Source organism: Camelus ferus, chromosome 23, assembly GCF_009834535.1.
Source record: "Camelus ferus isolate YT-003-E chromosome 23, BCGSAC_Cfer_1.0, whole genome shotgun sequence".
NCBI classification, from domain to species: domain Eukaryota; kingdom Metazoa; phylum Chordata; class Mammalia; order Artiodactyla; family Camelidae; genus Camelus; species Camelus ferus.
The window spans coordinates 19,443,887-19,462,734 of NC_045718.1; the positions used below are offsets into that span (position 1 = coordinate 19,443,887).

General features: G+C 47.1%; 1 protein-coding gene across 1 annotated transcript; it reads right to left on the reverse strand.

Moving 5' to 3' along the window:
* Positions 1 to 1,918: 1,918 nt before the first annotated feature.
* Positions 1,919 to 18,177, reverse strand: IRF6 (interferon regulatory factor 6). Its single transcript, XM_006180740.3, has 9 exons — positions 17,971 to 18,177; positions 14,067 to 14,149; positions 13,336 to 13,512; positions 9,618 to 9,822; positions 8,505 to 8,633; positions 6,327 to 6,485; positions 4,900 to 5,292; positions 4,083 to 4,201; positions 1,919 to 3,416 (listed from the first exon to the last, which is right to left on the reverse strand). The coding sequence occupies exons 3-9, from the start codon at positions 13,507 to 13,509 to the stop codon at positions 3,192 to 3,194; spliced, it is 1,404 nt and encodes a 467-aa protein (XP_006180802.1). The 5' UTR covers positions 13,510 to 13,512; positions 14,067 to 14,149; positions 17,971 to 18,177; the 3' UTR covers positions 1,919 to 3,191.
* Positions 18,178 to 18,848: the final 671 nt, after the last annotated feature.

Below are 18,848 nucleotides of genomic sequence, written 5' to 3' on the forward strand. Positions count from 1 at the left end.
AGCTTGTAGGGATTCCCACTCTAACGTTGATTCTTAGCTCAGAGGCAGTCAAAAGCAGAGACTAGAAATTAATTTTAGAATGTCTTTGTTATTCGTATTTATTTGATTTTTCCGTGGTAGTTAGCAATCAGTTCCTAAAATGAAAGACTTGTTTAGTTCATTTATTCTAACAATAAATATTTGAGAACATACTATGTACTAGACACTGTGCTAAGAAGAGCAAAGTCCAAAACAAATAGTCCCTACCTTCAACAAGTTTGTAGTCAAGCAGGACACAGATGCTGAGCAATTAGAAGGGAACTGATTATTCTGAAAGAGGAAGTATAGGGTGCTATGGGAACATAAAGCCAGGGACCTAGTTTTATGGGCAAGGGACCAGCCCAGGTCCAACATTTGCACCCCCAATTTACACCTACAGCTAATCTAGGTTAGTGGGGTGGACAGTGAAGGAAATGAAAAGCCGGTGTCACCATCTAACTCCCTTCCCAGTCTTAAGCAAGGTGAAGGTAAGGAAGTAGAAAACACCAAGGGAATGAGTGCTGGGGCTTCCAAAGGCGATAGCAGACAGTTTCCAAGAAAAAAAGGGCACCCGGCATCAGGACCAGAGAAGGAGCACTAAGGGAGATCAGTGGAAAGCCCTGCGTGCACTCTCCCAGTGTTCTTTTCTGAAAAGGATAAAAAAAAAACAAGGAAGAAGCTATGATGCTATTGTGCTAAGAGCAGCAAAGTCCAAGGCAAACGGTCCCTACCTTCAGCAAGTTTGTAGTCAAGCAGATACTGAGTTAAAACCACTCATCCATTCCTCTGATATATTCATAAACTTCCCATTAGAGTCACATACTAGAAGTTCAATCCTTCTTGGCACTTAAGAACACTGTTTTTTACACTTTGCCAGTTCACATTATCTGGGCCCCAATCCAGGTGGACAGCCTGGCTGTTAGCATCTCACAGAATAATGGGAAGGGACCAGCGTAGATCCCACAGCTTCTCTCCCAATTTATTTACTGCGGGTTCTTTTTCAGTTTGAGTTATGCAGATACAGACAGAGGCAGCCAGACATCAAGACCAAATCCCTCACTTCACCCACTCAACAAAATGCCCCCAAAATATGAAGTTTCTATACCTTGCCTGTCTCCTGCTCTCTAGAAGCCCAACTTCTGCTCACAGCTGAGCACCCAGTTTTCCCTTGGTCACACTTCAGCAACAGCATTCTCAGTAAATAAGTCCCATTGCCACCTGTGATCAAGGGGAGCTTATGGTTTTTGAAATAAAGCTGGCCCAACTTTTCAGCTAGCTCCACTTCGGGAGCAAGTAGGAGGTGGCTTGGTTTAAGGGTAGCAGACCAGACATGGACTTTCTTAACATGGCACAAATAGGTATCAGTATTCCAGAGGACGGGGGCCTGCAACCAGAGATTAGCATCTTGCTTTCCATTTAGGTCTTCAAGTTTAAATTACGTATAATTTCACCTTTAAAAAGAAAAGAGCAAAAGGGTCAGAGACCAAACAAAAGTTAATACATCAGACCAGTTGGTGGCATACACCAGTCTTCACCATAATGGTTCTACACCAGTCTTCACCATAATGGTTCCCACCCAGCTACCTTCACCAGGAAGGGAGACAAGCAGGTTTGTGCTAAGTGAGCCTTTCCCAGAAGAGCACTGCTCAGCCAGCACATTCAACATCTCATTTTTCCCAAGTGCAAAAAATCCAAGTGACAGGAAGACTGGAAAAATCTCCATACGAGGGGGAATGGTCCCTGTTTCCTCTGTAGTCAGAGGAGTTTGTTCTGGATGCCCAGCTCACTCCCAGGTCTTCCTCAAAGCAGGAAAAAAAGAGAAAGAGAGCTCTCTCCTCTTCGAAGGCTATCACCAGGTCTGTACTCTCATCTACCACACACACACACACATACACAGCAGTATGGACATACCTCATTTTATTGTGTTTCGCTTTATTGCAATTTGCATGTCCTGTGTTTCTTACCAATTGAAAGTCTGTAGCCAATCTACATCAAGCAACCCTATTGGTGCCATTGTTCCAAAAGCATTTGCTCACATCGTGTCTCTGTGTCACATCTTGATAATTCTCACAACATTTAAACTTTTTAATTATTATGTTTGTTGTGGTGATCTATGATCTTTGCTGTTACTATTGCAAAAAGATTACAACTCACGGAAGGCTCAGATGTTGGTTAGCATTTTTTAGCAATCAAGCATTATTTAATTAAGATATGCACATTTGTAGTTTTAGACATAATGCTATTGCACACTTAACAGACTACAGTAGAATGTAAACATAACTGTTATATGCACTGGGAAACCAAAAAATTGGTGTGACTTGCTTTATTGCAATATTCACTTTATCACGGTGGTTCAGAACTGACCCCACAATCTCTCCGCTGTATGCCTGTATTTGAGAGGTGACAAGCTGCACACCTGATAACCAGTTCTTCTACAGAATCCCTAAGCCTTCTATGTCAACAGCTTCCCTTTAGAAGCTCAGTTTATGAGCTTTTACTCCACAGGCTGGATGACTTTCAGACTTTGGCACCTATTTCTATTTAGATATCAAGCCTGGTTCCTAAGCAACCAGCCGGCACCCCTCCCTCTCACTTCCCCCACCAGGGAGCGGGCTTACTATACTAGCAGAACAGGTCAAACGGAGATCAATCCTGGACAAATCAGTGCTTGAGGGGACTTTAATGAAAGCAAGAAAAAAATGTGGTGTAAGAACAAGGCAGAAAGGTTCTGTTCCAGGCAGTTTTGCCTTGTACAAGGAGAATGAAGTCAGCAAGTCAGAGTTTTAAAGCTGGCATTATTTCAGGCATCATTCCAGCTCCTTCACTTGAACAGTACTGAATCTGAAGCCCAGAGGTTAAATGACCTGGTTCAAGGTCACACCATCGGGAACAAAGCTGCAGCTAGAACCCTGGTGTGCAAACTCCCAGGCCAGATTTCCTTCTACATGACACTACCATTGGGAGGTCTAAAAAAAAAGTATGAAGGGTGATTTTTTCCATAAATTAAATCAACTTTCAAGCTAGGCATATTTGGAGAGTCAGAGAGTACTAACATTGTTAGAAAGAAGAAAGGTTTAAAAGCTAGTTAAATCTGAATAATAAAAAATATCCCTATGTACAATCTTGTAAAAAAAAAAAAAAAAAAAGAAAGAGAAGGAAGATGGCATTCGTGATTACTGGGCCGGCAGGGCAGGGGGCAGCTGCATGCTGGGGGTGGGCTGCATGGGCTGCCAGCTTTCCTGGGTTTGGAGGATGCGATACAGCTGCTTCAGCTGAGCAACAATGTTATCCTTGATGTCTGGAGTTGAGATCTGCAGGCGGACACTGCCACTGTCAAAGGATCGTGTGAAATCACCAGAGAACATCTCATAGATCATCCGAGCCACCACTGGAATGACCTGTTCAGAACACAGAGCACACCAGTATCTACTGATAAAAGGGTATTTTTAAACAGCAGGAGGAATCCAAGATTGAACGAAGGACCAGTGAGGCCATGGGGAAGCCCCCCTCCACTCTTAAGTTCTAGATGCAGAATATGCCTTCATCTCTCTGGACCATCCTGCCAAGGTTCACTTTAGAATTTGGTTCAAATGAAGGTAAAGAACCTAGATGTAGCATCACATCATATGCCTAAATAAATAACTGCTTCTTTAGCAAGACTTTTACCCAAATTTCATGTATTGCCTGTCCTGTTGCACAAATCCACAGCCAAATCCAAGTGGTCTTGCTGCCATTTCCTCAAATAAGAACATGTTCTTAAAAGTTACTCAAAAGGTTTTTCTAAAAGAGCTGGAAAGAGTCATATCCTGTTAGGTTTCAGCAAGACTCCAATGTCAGTAAGAGAATAAGGTCTCCATTGAATCAGGCATTCCTCCACTTTGAAGACCCGGTATTCTCCAGCCTGGTCCTACTGTACAATGTACAAAGCTTGAGTCGCTACCCCATCTGATGGGATTAAAACTCACCCAGGCTCATGGCTCCTCACTCAGGGTTCAATCCCAGACCTAGAGGCTAAAGCACTGATAGAAAGGCAAAGAATTGTTGACACATTATTATCTTCTCACCTGAACCAAGATGAGCTTCCTTTCCAGGGGTTTCCCATCTGGCCATTCTTCCCCAAAGCATAAGTAGATCTCAAACGGTGGCTGCTTCTCTATCTGTCCTTTCTGGTGGGCAATAAGATCTGCAGAATGTGGAAGAGCAGTTAAGTGTACCAGGTCATTCCATATCTACTCAGTAAATACCCTCTTTCATGCTGTCCAGTATAGTAGCCACCAGCCACAACATGTGGCTAGTAAATCTAAATTAATTAAAATTAAATACTTTCTTAGTCACATGTGTCACATTTACATAATAGCCACACGTGGCTAGTGGCCACCATATTGAACAACACAAAGATAGAACATTTTCATCATTTCAGAGAATTCCATCGGACATCACTTAAACTAGACGTGGGGTTCAAATCACACTGGAAAAGTCACATCTCAGTGCTCTCTCTAAACATGTCTGCTTGAATTTGCCACTCAGATATGTCCCAAATGAGAAGAGTATATGTTTTGCCGATTTTGATGAACAGGGTCACCCTCCAAAGTTAAGGAGAAGCTTGTAGAATTTGGGGAGCAATGACAAGACTGTCTCCCTCTTCTGGCAATAAAGGAGCCACAGCCAACCTAAAACTGGCTTCAAATACATAGCTCTGCAGTGGAACAACCTTCTTTGTTGCCCAGGTCACTTTTAGAGTCAAGGTTCTCTTCTACCTTGACTTCCTGCAGAAGAAATTTCTTGGTTAAGATCTTTGCAGAGCCAGGAAAGGGGGGCAGGAAGGAGGAAGACATACTTCTGGGGAGCAGTTCCCATCCTCAATCATCTGAAAAGACTCACCACTAAGGAACGTTTCCAGACAAAATAGCTTGACTTTCTTTTGTCTCTCAATCAGGTTGGGGGCAACAAGCGATGGGGCACATGGCCCAGACCAGTACACCTTGCACTGGCACAGCCTGATGGCATAAATGGCATGACCGCTGACCTCCAGGATCAGTCCTCTGTCCATGACGTCTAGCAGCTTGCTGGTGAACAGCTTCTGCTTCTCATTGGTGATATGCTCTGGACCTGGGAACTTGACCTGCTCCAGGCTGACGGGACCAAAGAGCTCTTCCTGGTCAGGCATGGGACCCAGGTCTCCATAGAAGAGCCGGCAGCCCTGGGGGTTGCTCACGGTCATGGTCTGCCCATACTCCTTCCCACGGTACTGAAACTTGATGTCCAGGTCAGTCACTGCAAGGTGAGAGAGGACAGTGAGACTCCTGCCCTGCTGCTCTGCCTGTCCATCCCTAGGACTTCTGCAGGTCCGTCAAGATCAAGCCACCTTTCAACCAGCATTCAGGAAGGCCACTGCTATAGTTATCCTTCCTGGAATAAAGGGAGACATCAACACATCCCTGGAATGGTCACTCAAAAGGCTGCCTTGAAGCAAACAATTCAAAGTCCATCTATACTATCTCTGTTCAGTCACCACACCCTAATAGCTAGAATTTCTCCAACCAAAGTGCTGGGTCCTGATCTCCCCATTTTGTAAGGACTGAGTCTTCACATCACTAGGCACTGGAAGGAGCTAAAAACTAAGGCACCTGGTTTGTGTACCATTTTTGGCTCACTGTTTAAAAATACAGGAGGAACAAGTACTGAAAAGTATACATATGAGCACTCACTGTTGATCTCTGCTAAAAATAGATCATAGAAGGACATAGTTCACAGCAAAGTAAATTTTCACTCAGCAAGTGTACACTGAAACCTTTTAAGTCTTATCAAAGTTATCAGCCTCTTGGACAAGATGTTAGTATTCACACCGCCCACCACGTGTACTGTGAAAGGGAGATGGAGCAATGGCATTGATTCTTCACTGAGCTGTATCTGCCCAGTTCAGAAAGAGATTTTCTCTGGGTCCTAAAGCCTCTCAAAATCCAAGAGCCTCCTTGACCAAATCCAAAGCCATTAACTTCCCTATCCCACAACTGGCCTTGTCCCCAAATGCCTGGCCAAACTGATAAACCCAGGCCTTCCCACCCACCCAAGAGGTGAATAACCAACAGCTGCACTGCAACCAATCAGAGCATCCCCAGGGCCAAGTAGGTATGGGCTTGTATTTCTTTACTTCTTCCCTGGTGACTCATCAGCCAGCCAGGAACCAGACACAGAGGCTCCCTGGGGGACTATTCTATACATGGCAAAGACACAGAGGCAGAAGGTGGGGCAGGAAATGGACTATAATAGGAGCTGAAGACCCAGCTAGAAAACCAAGGCTCACTTACTTGGGAGGGAGCTGATCCACAACTCCGGAGAGCTATAGAAAGGCTGTATGGGTGCCTGGGGCACTTCCATCTCCAGAGGCTCGGTTTTGGGCCACACTGCTTCGGGGCTGCAGTTGCCCACGCTGCAGTTGCCCACGCTGGCTGGTGCCATGGGAGAACCTAGAACAGAGGGATGTGGGTGAGCAGGCAGGGGCACCGCACACAAGCACATCGAAAACCTGAAAGGTCAACTCGTAAGAGTCCCACGACTCAATGTGGCAGCCCGTCAATGATTCCCCCAACAAACACAAAAAGCCGTAAGGTTCCCTTGCTTCTGCTTCCTAATCTTGTTAGTTCTTTCAAACTCATAATTCTGAAAACATGCATTTGCTGATGATTAACAGACAAGTGAGTTTTCTCTGGGGTTAAATTAAAATGCACATGAATGAGAGGTTCCCTGTTGCAAAATCTGAACCCAGCAATTAAGTAGAAGCTGGTTATCTTCTATAAAGTGAACTCAACTGAATTAGTTGATTAGCTTCAAGTAAATGTTAATGAATAAAAATTCCTTTTAAAATAAACAAATACGTTTACCTGCATGAAACATGTGGAAGGATACTCAAGAACCTGGAAAGATTTGTCTCCTTCAGGGAAGGAACTGGGATGTTCAGAGACAGGATGGAAGGAAAGCCTTTCAGCTGATTACCTTTTGGTACCATTATGACTTTTAAACCAGGTAAGAATATTATTTATTCAAAAGGATCCAGTTAAAGCTTTTAAGAGAGAGAATGAAAAGCCCATCCTACTTTCCTGCTATTGTCAAAATTGGCTTTCTCCAAAGTCTACAGATTTTTCCTCCTAGCCTCATCTTTTTGGCATCTATTCTTCAATAATTCTTCTTCCTCTGCCCAACAGCTCTGCAATCACAGAGGTTAATGTTTCTTTGACCCTCTGTGTACAAGTCTGGCTGAATCTACATACCCATTTTACTTTTTTGTATTCAATATATGCTCATGTTTCCATAAAGGATCCAAAATGGCCCATGACATAAGGCCACACAACATCAGCTTGAATAAAATGTGAAAAGAAATAGGAAATCAGGATCCTGGAAATAGGTTGCATCCTTTTAAGGGGTGAGAATGACTGACTGAGTCAACCAAGGATTTGGGAGAGGATCTCATATTTCCAAATGTCCAACTCTAAAAATTTTGCTAAGTGGGACTGTAGCTTGTGGCCATACTGACCTGAGAGAGTATTATGATATTTTTCTTTACTCATCACTTGGATGCAAAGTTATAAATGACAAGGTAAGTGAAGGGGGAAAAGTAGACAGCTAAGAATCATTTTCTGACTCTCAAAGATAGGGACCTCACCTAGAGTAGGGTACTCCAAAATCCTAAAGGAATCATCTTGATTTACTAAATTTTCTAGGTGGCACAAGTCTCTGTCATTTGACCCGTAGCAGCCAGATGGAACTTAGAAAGGCAGTGAAAAGCTGCTCAACTGAATGCACGTCATGTGACCAGGAGCATGTCAGTTCAAGTGAAGATGCTGTGGAAGGGCAATACACCTTGTGTTTGAGCATCTTCAGGATGTGTAATGGGAGATTCAGTACCTGCTGTGTCACACAGGGACCCACCAGCCTCTAAACTCATTTTTCCTAGGAAGCTGAATTCCAAAAGTCCATTAAAAAAAAAATAAGATAAAGCCTCTAGTAGATAAATTCTATCAGAGCCTAGTATTAAGAGCTGTAGAAGTCGCAAGTTTCCCATGATACAGCCTTAGCAGAGTAGATCCTGTTAAGCAAGTGACAGAAAATTTATACCAAGAGAAAAGGTGGAAGAGTCTGTCTACAATTCATGAAAATGATGTCTGCACTTGACCTGATGGAAATCGGCAAAATTCATAACAGCTGATATATTTGCATGTGGAACTGAGAATGAATTTAAATTTTTAATTTCTCTGAATTATCACATAAGATTCAGAAGATGCTCTCTCTGCCTAGAAGCCACCCCACTGGGGTAACTGGGCCTGAGGCGTTCCTTTGCCTATGACCCCTACCTGCTAACAGACTGGCAGCCTGGCCTCAAAATCCAGTCACTGCTCCCAGTGCAGTGGTGGCTGAGCGGTCAACAGCTGCAAAGTCAAAGCCCCTTACAACCTCCTCATCCCTCTGTGCCACCCACTGCCCCTACTCACCATTGATGTTCAGGAAGGGGAAGGTGTCCTGGATGGGAACGTGGTGCTGTGACTGGTCGAGCTCATCTTCCTCATCTTCGTCATCCACATCATTATCCTTCTCATCCCAAGGAGCAGATCCAGTGGATCCTACCCAAGAAACAGACATACAAGCCCGTAAGTGGGCCGCTCAGGCTGCACTGCCACCCCTGCAGCTGACCCACTGTGCCAGCTAGGGAGTGCCAGTGAGTTCAGTGTGCACCCCCAGTGCCCTAGCCAAAGAGTGGGAACCAAGAGTTCACCCCAGTTCCAACTCTTCCTACAGAGCCCGAGTGCAAGCTCGTCCTCTCCTATCCAGGAGCTGCAGACCCTAGTCCCTTCTCCTGGAAATCTTTTAATTCCTACTCTACACCTCTTCCTACACTTTAGCACCCTTTTTAAGGACTCATGGACTGCAACTTCTCTCCTCTGTAAGCTTAAATGTGAGGACAGACCCTTCTCTCATGGCAGGGCCTCACTGGATTCACTGGAGGCCAAGTCTCAATTATCTGGCTCATAATCAGAACTCGTTAAACATTGAGTAAATAGGAGGATTGGGTAGTATTCTTCTAACAAAAGTGACCTACAAATTAAATGATCACTCACCCATCGTTCATAAAGAGAACTTAATAGCTGTCACATGTCATGTCAACTGATTCTCAGACTAGCCTTTGAAGTAGGCAGGAAAGCTGAGAGCCCAGGTTTCACAGTGGAAGAAACTGAGGCTCAAAAGTTCAAAGGACTGGATTCAATGTCCCACAGGTAGTGAAGTGAAAAGAACCAGGGTTAGAACTCAAACCTTCTAAGTTTTAATCCCTCTTTATTCTGAACTATCTGGCCTCTCTTCTCAGTGCTGAGTCCCAAGAGAAGCTATTTTTACAGAACTCTATACTCCCTCTACTTTCTAATGCTTTACTGTTCCACTGAGTGAGCAGGAAGACTTTGCCGAGTTTCTGTCTTTTGTTCTCTGGGCCCTTCCTAGGGAAAGGCTTTCTTGTTTACCAGTCGTAAACTCTGGCAGCAAGGCATTTTTCAAGTCAACTGTCTCTTTAAGGGTCCAGCCCGGAGCCTTCTCCCCAGCAGCTGGGTCCTCACCTGGGTTAATGATTGAGCCCTGGGGCTGGGGGATGTCACACACTTGATATATTTTCACTGGGTTCATGGGCACCTCCTTGGTGCCATCGTACATCAGGTTGAATTCCCTGCTCTTGTTGAGAGCACAGCGGAGCTGGGCCTTCCATTTAGCTGGGTCAGGGTCATCCACCCCTTCCTGGTACTTTCCGGTCTCCACGGCCCAGGCCTGAAGGATAGGAAACTGCAGTGAGTGCCTGTTGTGGCCCAGAAACTGCAAAGTGTGCCCACCTTCCCTCATACAGACAAGACATACACACCCCAGCCTGACTGCCCCATCATCCCAACCCCAAAGTAGAGAGCCTGCAGCAGGAAACACCACCCTGGGGACCAGGCAAGGCAGGGCCCAAGGGAAACAAAGCCACACACAAATACCGTCTTTTGAAAAGAGGAGACTTATCTCAAGTGTTGGTGCCAGCACCACCTGTCAAGACTACAATGGCCATAATGAAGGGCTGAAAAGAGAAGTCTGGAACAAATACACACCAAAATGCCAATGGTAAATGTAGAGAGAGGATTTCAGGTAGTTTCTTTTTAACTTAGTTGGTCCCCTGTCAGTCTTTAATCCGATGCCCAAATAACTTTAGAAACCAAGTGCCTTTAGGGGTAACAGCCTGTAGGAAGGCAGGAAGCACACTCTGGGGGTTCAGTTTGCTTCACCTTGAGGCTGAGGGCCCCAAGTCCTAATAAACTCACACCCCCTGCCTCTCCCTACGTCTTCAAACTCCCACGTGGAAAGACTTTGCTGGAAACACCAGTGGTTGGTGGCCAGGGCTAAGACCACTTTGGCCCCGCCTCTCTGGTTTTCCATTTCCAGGGCTAACAGGCATTTATGTTTCTGCTCACGGAAGGTCCGCCCTCTCCCACGGCAAATGTATTCTCAGATCTCTACGCTTTCTTCAGGAGTGTGACATACGTTCTTGTGCAGAAAAGGGGGGTATCATTGGCAGAGTTCAGGATCAGGAAGCACACACCTGCTTGTTCCAGTGGATAGGGAATATCATTCGTCCAGTCCCAAATCCTTGCCTCTGCTCCTGACCACAGGCTTCTTCCTCAAGCCAAAATGGAATTTTTCTGCCCCATCCTTTGAGATCTCTGGTCTCCCTCAGTCACTCCGTGCAGAGCCTCAGAATCATGAGGCAGTTTCCTCCAATAGCTAATCTAAATCCTTCTCCTCCAAGTCACTCACTTGTTCTTACCATTTTCCCAGAGCCAGGGGCTCCTCCGCTAGTTTTGCAGTATGGGATGAAGAGGTTTGACAAAGTTGCTGCCCTGGGTGGGCGACTCAGTAGGCACCATTCCATCCAGCCCTCTGCAGGGGATTTCAACCTCACTGGTCCTTAGTGTCAGAGAGGCACGTCTCCAGTTGTGCCTGGTGGTACCTGGCTGCTGTTGTCCCCTCTGTTTGTTTGATGCTCGCTGTCCACTCCCCCGCTGGCCCCACCCAGCTGGCTGACACTGTGCTGACTTTGGCCCAGGTCTGCAAATTTCTGTGGCTCCCCAAATCCCTGCCCTTCCACAGAGAGCAGCCAGACTAACCCAGAACCACAGCCCCAGCCTTCCTGCTCACAACACAGCCACTCCCCAGGGCCCAATCAGGTGGTGCTAAGGACCCAAGGCTGAGGCAGCAGAGTGGTACCCACCACATGGCAATCACTGTGATCTAGAATCACTCCTTGTTCAAACCCATTCTGAGTCTTGCTTCTGAGATTTTGGTCACTGGGTGGGCCCCTATTTCTCTACCTAAAATGGACATAGTCTCTGCATTTGTATGGTAATTTACAAGTCCCTTCCCACACTTTATTTCACTCAATTCCCACAACAATCCTGTGAGGCAGGCAAGACTGGTTTCATCCCCATCTTACTGAAGGGGACACTAAAGCCCAAAGAGATTATGTGACTTGTCCAAGACCACACGTGCAATTGATGGTAGCAGGATCTGAAGCCAGGACTTCCGACTGCTGGTCAGAAAGGGCTGTATGAAAATGGGGGACCAGACAGGCCTGGGTTCAAATCCTGGCCCCATCACTTATTGGCTGTGTGATTTGGGCAAATTATGTAGCCTCTCTCAGACTCAGCTTTCGCATCTACAACATGAGGGTGACGCCCCCCCTTAAACAGTTGTCGAGAACTAAATGAGATAATGGTCACAGGGTATACAGTAGGCACTCACTTAATGCTAGTCGTCACTCCCCACACCCCACATCCTGCCAGAAGCCTGTCAGAATTTGGGATCTGTGAAAGCACCTCCCTCTTCTCCTGACTCCCAAGGCCCTCTCTTAGCATTCTGTAAACAGATACACAGATATAAATAAGACAAAGTAGCTCCCCACAGACTTCCTTAAGCCCTAAGCACACAGATCACTCTCGTGAGCGGGGCTTTCAGGAACCAGCCTCTTCCCCGACAGCCAGCTGCCACCAGACGCTTCAACAGCAAAGTCAGTTTCAGACCAGGGCCACAGCGAGAGACCAGCTGGGCCAAGGCAGGCCCATTCCCCCTCTGATGCCAGCTCGAATAATGGATGCTGGTTTACAGATGTTCCCCTTATCACTTTTACATCATTATGTAATTTTTAAATTAAAAGCATTTCTTTACTTGCTAAGTACTCTCGGGCCAATTTTCTCTCCACCTCTCGTCTCTCTGCTTAATATAACTGAGCTGGGCAGGAAACAACTCCAGGATGGCCCTCCTTTGAGATATGCGCCCGCCTTTCCCACTACAATCTCAGCAAGAACGCTGGGGCATCAACCTTGAGAGGCCCAGGGTAGGGACTGGATTTTACCTCTGATTTCTAACTTATAGTCAGGGAAGAAATGGGTAAACTCACTTCTCCATGTCTTGAGGGTGCAGAAACTAAAGCTACACAAGAGGTGGAAGACTGACCAGTGCAGAGAAGCTGCTCTGCATCAGAGGCACAGGCTTCAGAATTACAAACCACAGAACACCCTTCCCACGAGCAGTTTCCCACCTACTTCTGTCTGAGACTTTGGCTTCACTTTAATTTTGTAAAATGCCAAGTGATTAAGTCTTATTTCCAGTTAAGCAAAATAACTCTCATATCAGAGCTATTCTTTATTTAAGAAAACATATTTATAGAATAAAAAAGTTTGTAATTAAGTCATCTTTTAAGTGGAGGTTACAGATGGGGCAAAATATTTTAATTTCAAAAGAAAAACAAGCAGAGGGCCCTCAAGACCCACCCTCCAGGCCATGTTAGGGGCATGCTCACTCTCAGAGGTTCTGCCCTGGTCTGGATAACCATTTCCCTGGCCCAAGCACCTCCCTCCAAAGCAGAACACCTAGTGAATGAAGGGGAAGTGTCAATTGTTGGCTGACCCTTGGGAGCTCTAGGAACAAACACATCCTACCCACACTTCCAGGAGTTTAGGCAACTGCACCAGGGATCCTTTGGGACATGATTTTGTGAGTTGAGTACCTTTGACCGATGGGAAAGATGGGAAAGAATATATGACCTCAACCATAACAGACGTGCCCCAACAAGAGAAATTACTATGCCGGCTAAGTTTGCTCCCCCCCTACATCATAAACATTCTTTCTGTTGCATCAGCAACAGATCTAGTACATTCCTCGTGCCAAAATTGAAAACAGAACAGAACAAGGAACCAGAAAGGTCAGAGAGAACTGGAAAACATTTCGAGTCAGATTCTAGAAGACGTTTACCTTGAAAATGGTATTTTCTTCCTCCTGTTGGGGGCTATGCCGGGTGGCATGTTTCCAGGGAATCTGGAAGCGTTTGGAGTCTCTGTGTAGCCAGATGAGCCCAGGGTACAGGCCACTGTCCACTTGGGCCACCAGCCAAGGCTTCAGCCGAACTCTGCGGGGGTGGAGGGCCATGATCTGGGTTGGGGGGAGGGGGGAGAAGTAGAGAAAGCAGGAGTATTAGGCCAGCCCCTGGGAAAAGTTCCCAGCCACTGTTCCCGCTTGATAGGGCTACAGTTTCATTAGATTACTGCCAAGAAACTGAATATGGGAATCAACTGTGCCAGCTGGGGAAGAAAAGAAGAGAGGTTAAAAGGTTCTTTTGATTCTTATTCCAAAGCCATTTATACTTCATGCTCTAGCCAAATCAGACTTATCACGTAAGTAGATCGCATTTCTTCTGTTTAAATCCTGAAGCAGAAAAATAAAAAGATGATGTCATCCCTACTGGAACATAGTCCTTCGTGAAGTACCAAGGGCTTTGGAAGAGAAGGGAAATTGCTCTTTTTAATCTCATCTCAGGAGAGGGAAGAAAAAAGTTACGGAAACAGCGAGGATATGGGCAAGAACTTGAGGCACACTCTCTTTTTAGACAACTAAGGCGAGTGGGAATATTTTCGTAAGAAATGACAGCATCGTGATGAGAGAAAAGTAAGCGAGGGACAGGTCCTGGTTCCAAAGTCCTCACTTACATAGATGAGCAGGCAGTGTATCCACGGGGATCTGAGAGCTGGGCCTCAAGTCAGCTTTCCTTTCTCTGGATCACTCAAAGTTTCTGTACAAAAAAAAAGGGGGGGGGGGGTCCAAGCTGGTTATCCACAAGACAATGCAGTGTCTGGGAGAAGGCTTGGGAGCAGTGGAGACAAAGCCTGAGAACCCTTCCCTGTAACTGAGTCTGAGAAAGCTCAGAAGCCCTGCCAGGGCAGCCTCCTCACCCTGGGTCTGTTTATCTACCCACAGAGACTGAGATGAACTGATTGGCTGCAGGAGCCAGCCTGGGTAAAGTCTGCAATTGATTCTCATAAAAATACAAGGGCAGAGCGAAGCGTAGCAGAGAACATCCAGCAGTAGCCAGCACTCACAGCGGGGAAACAAAAGCCTGCCCAGATTGGGCGCCTAAAGGAAAGACCATCACTGGACAACTGGTTGCCTGGGATGTTGTGTCTAGCTCTTTTGGTGTTCTTATTTGACTTTGTTTTTTAGCTCGGGTGAGAAAGAGATGCCTGCAAAATAATGTTCATTCAACAAATATTTGATCGTCAGCTCCTGTGTGACAAGCACAGTGTTAGTTACCAAACACCATGTTTTCATCAGACTTCCTGAAGAAATCCACGCTGGAGCTGCTCAAACCCCATAATGGCATGAGGAAAGGGACATGACTGAGTCACCTTCACACCAGAAAGATTCCCACATGGATCACAGTTCGGAAACCAAACCAGTTGAGTCAGCTGGGGGCTCCCACTTGGAGGAGCTTAGCTGAGGCGGTTGCCCCCGTAACCCCACTTCTCTCCCCAGCCAGGTACCCAACAAGCGGAGAAAACTCAAACCCAACTCAAACCCAACTCGGCCACTGGCACTTTAGGAGCAAGGCTGGACCTGCTCTCACCTGAGCCTTCTGACCCAGTTACCAAGTCCTGCAACTGAAACTCTCCCCCTGGGAGCAAAGCTCACAGTGGGCATGTGACGTGGCTCTAGTGCCCCCCACCCCCAAGTTCTTGGCCTTAGTTTAGGTGGCTTTGTAGGGCAGCAAGTCAAGCCATCACACCCCAAAGAACATTTACCTCACAAGGAGGAGGGAATGCATATTCTCCCCAGGGCAAGTTCTAGCCTCCTCGTCCTCAGTCCTGGCCTCTGTGAGGGGGATGGGTCGAGGGAAAAACAAAGAGAAAAGGGAAGTGGGCAGCAAACTGGTCAACCTAGTGAGGGACTTTTGAGAATTTCTATTGCAATACTGGTCAGTCCCTCCCCTGAGCCTTGCTGACACGTCAATTCTGCCTCTTGACGCATCACGGGCTTTGAAGAAAAGGCCTCATCCTAGCTGATCCACAGCACATCAAGAAAAAATTAAGACAACCAGGCCAACACAAGGAACTGCACATAGAGATGGGGAGGGAGACGCAGCCACCCATGGAGATCGAAGATTAAGATCTAGAGCCCTGTGTTCTCACCATTCTCCCAACATGGCACCACATAGGATGGCACCTGCCCCAGCCTCCTCCTCCAGGCCCCACCTCCAGCCGGGCTAACCCTGTCCATCTTCGGAAAGTCAGCCAAGATCTCCTCCACCTGCCACCCAGTAACGAAGATGATAAAAACGGGCAGAGAGGGAAAAAACTGGAAGCAACTGAAATAACAGAGGAACATGGCTAACAAAACATTCATAGGCTGCTGCATCATGCAGCCATCGTGGCATCTGAAGAATTTTTACTGGATTTGGAAAAATGTTTAAATAGGTAGTTAAGGGGGGAAAAGGCATCATACCATATTGACTGGACAGTAGTGTCTCCATCTTGTAACATAACATGCACTTGCATACATACACACATAGAATAAAAAAAGGGAAAGAAATAATACACCAATGCAATAAGAAGTTCTTAATGGTAACCTGGTGATAGGATTATGGGTGAATTTTATACTTGCCTATATACTTTCATATAGGATCCACATTTTCCTACAATGACATGTTTTGATTCATAACTTAAGAACCAAACACCACAAGGAGTATTTTTTAACCACAGGAATCTAAGACATTTCTTGGCCATTGGAAGGTATAAAAGATGATGGCCTTCAGCTAATTAAACCATGGTAACAACAACCCTTTTTATCTACATAGGCTTTACAGTTTTTATGTGCAGTTTTACTTAAGTGTCTGATTTCATCCTCATGATGTGGAGGTAGTATTACTATCATCCCCATTTTACAGCTGAGTTAACTGAGGCACAGAAAAGTACTTTACCTGGGGGCTGGACCCAACACTTCTAAGTCAGAGTGTGCTGTACCAAATCCTGCCACTACACTCAGACTTCTAAGTCCTTCCCTTCTATACACCAAGAAAGTAAACCAAAAACATCAACAAAGATCCAAGCAACACAGAGGGCCAATGAAGTGGTTAGGGAGGAGCTGCATGACACCCACCCCAAACACACCTAAACCAGAGTTCTCTTTCAAAATACTCTCACCACTCAAATCCCAATGCCCATAGAACTACCCTAGCCTACCTGAACTCATCCCTGGTATCTCTAGCTGCCATCAAAGTGAAATTCAAGGCCTGTGTCTCCACCAAGTATTCAACCAGCCAAAGAACAAAGATGCTAACCCATCCACTCCCCTCACGTGGGGAAGTTTTCAATCTCCCCAAGGCATGAACCATCCTCTCTCACACCCCTACTCAAGGGAAGAGATCCCCTATAAACATCCCTACTGCACCTCTGCAGCCCCTGCCCAGACCAGTTTTCAGGGACACCACCAACCCAAAGCCAAGATTCAACTGTCAGTGGTTTTACTCAGAGTAAAACACACCCCTCATTTCTTGCAGACAGGCATCAGCGATGGTCCTGCTTTTTCCCTTCCTCCTGGAGGGACCTGAAATGCCATCTTCCAAGTTCCTCAGTTTTTCCTCCATTTAGTTTAGCTCGGTTTAGGGGTAAATTCTGGGCCACTAGCCATAATTCCTATGCCCTTCCTCCCTGCTTGATCAAAGTTGGGGGTTGGTGAGAGGGAGCTACAGGGTACTGAGCGCTGGTGTTATGCATTATAGATACATCTAACCCTAAAGGACTCTCCTAGACCAGTACCAGTCATCACCAACCCCTACTCAAACCCCTTCTCCCTCTCCCTTCCCTGGCTTCCACTTTTGACATCCACCAAGAGAGCAGGGTTGGGGCAGGGATGGGGCAGGGATGACCCCTCTTCCACACAGCTCGCTCCCTGTAAAGAGCGGCACCCCGGGCCTGCTTTCCAGCCAGGCCTGGAAGACTTTCCTCACTTCTCCACACCCGCCCTCCAGCCCCTTCAGGCAAGAGGGCCTCACCCCCAGAGGACCACACCCGGCGCCACCCTCCCCAGGGCCTAGCTTGGCTACTTGGAAATTCACGGGTGTCTCCCAGGGCCAGGGCCAAGGGCTCGACTGTGCTAAACAAATTCCAGGAGAGAAAACACACTGGCTAAAGTTACTGGCCGTCCCTACCCTCAATTTCCCAAGACACCCACCAGGATTAAGGGCGAGCCGGCCTAAGAAATGCCCTCTTTGGGATACAGCTGGTAGGACCCGAGAGGTGGAGGCACCTGAGCTCTACCCGATGGTGGGCGGGTAGAGGCCGAGAGCAGTACATTTCAGCTGGGCAGGGAGGGAAAGGGAGTCAACAGAAGTGGGGCTGGGGGGTACTGTTGGGAAGGGCCTAGCTCTCTAGGGCTAGGACCCGTCCAAAAACCACCTGGAGCAGAGCGACGGACACCCAGCCCCAGATGGTATCCCCAAACAAACAGATGTCCTTAAGCAAACTTTCCTCACCCCACAAACCCTGGAGGGGACCCTTCTCCACCAGCGGGTGTGTTCTCCCTCCCCTTAAGCCAGTCTCCAGAAGTTGGCGTCCCCACCTTTTCCTCAATCCGGCTGCCAGAAGCGGACGTTCCTCCGAACCAACTCCCCAGTTAAGATCGTCCGTCGCCACCGCGCTCCTCCACCGGCTGGGTAAGAAACACCTGGCTCTGCGCAGGTAGGGACCGCGGGGTCCGCTCCCAGTCCCGCACCGGCCCTTACCTGCCCGGCCCAGGTGCTCCGAGATCACGTCAGAGCCTCGCCCCAGGACGCCGCAGCCCCCTCCGCCGTCCAGCCACGCCCCCAGGTGTGGCCACGCCCTCCTGCGTTCAGGATTGGCGGGTTGCGAGAAATATGATACTCTGTGTTCCTGGGCGGCTCGGCCTCGCCCAGCCCGTCCCCCACCGCCCTCCCCCGTTTCTAACCCGGGGTGAGAAAATTCCCAGACCGGGGCCTAGACTTCAACCCTCGGGGCTGGTGGTCTGGGGAACTGGAAGCAACTGGGAGGTCAGATCTAAGTCAAGGAGGTGCCTCCCCTCCTTCGTGCCCCATACTCACCCGGCGGTATGGGGACAGTTAACCACAAATAAGGGGTTAGAGATTGGGAGTTGGCCCTACTACCTGTGGGCCTGTGTAAGGGAGGCAGGACACTTGGTTCCTTCCGAGGGAAGCCCGTGGCTTCTAGGGCAGGAATCCTGCCTTTACTCTGCCTCTTACCCCTGTGACCCTGGATGAGTTACTTAGCTGCTTGGTTTCAGTTTCCTCATCTATTCAGTGAGAATAATGGAATAATAGTTCCTGTCTTTTCCAAACGCTATCTGGCAATGATTAAAAGCCTGGCCTCCGGAGCCAATCTATTGAGATTCAAACCCAACGCCATCAATTACTACAGACTTGGGAAAGTTTAAGTTCTCTGGGCCTCAGTTTTTTATCTGTA

What these genes read in the sequence shown, in the direction of transcription:
- IRF6 (XM_006180740.3), bottom strand. Translation starts at nt 13,509, where the DNA reads ATGGCCCTCCACCCCCGCAGAGTTCGGCTGAAGCCTTGGCTGGTGGCC. An exon ending in TCTGGAAACGTTCCTTAGTG is followed by an intron (nt 4,202 to 4,899) that starts GTGAGTCTTTTC and finishes CACATTCTGCAG; the next exon opens with ATCTTATTGCCCACCAGAAA. An exon ending in GGAAGCTCATCTTGGTTCAG is followed by an intron (nt 3,417 to 4,082) that starts GTGAGAAGATAA and finishes TGTTCTGAACAG; the next exon opens with GTCATTCCAGTGGTGGCTCG.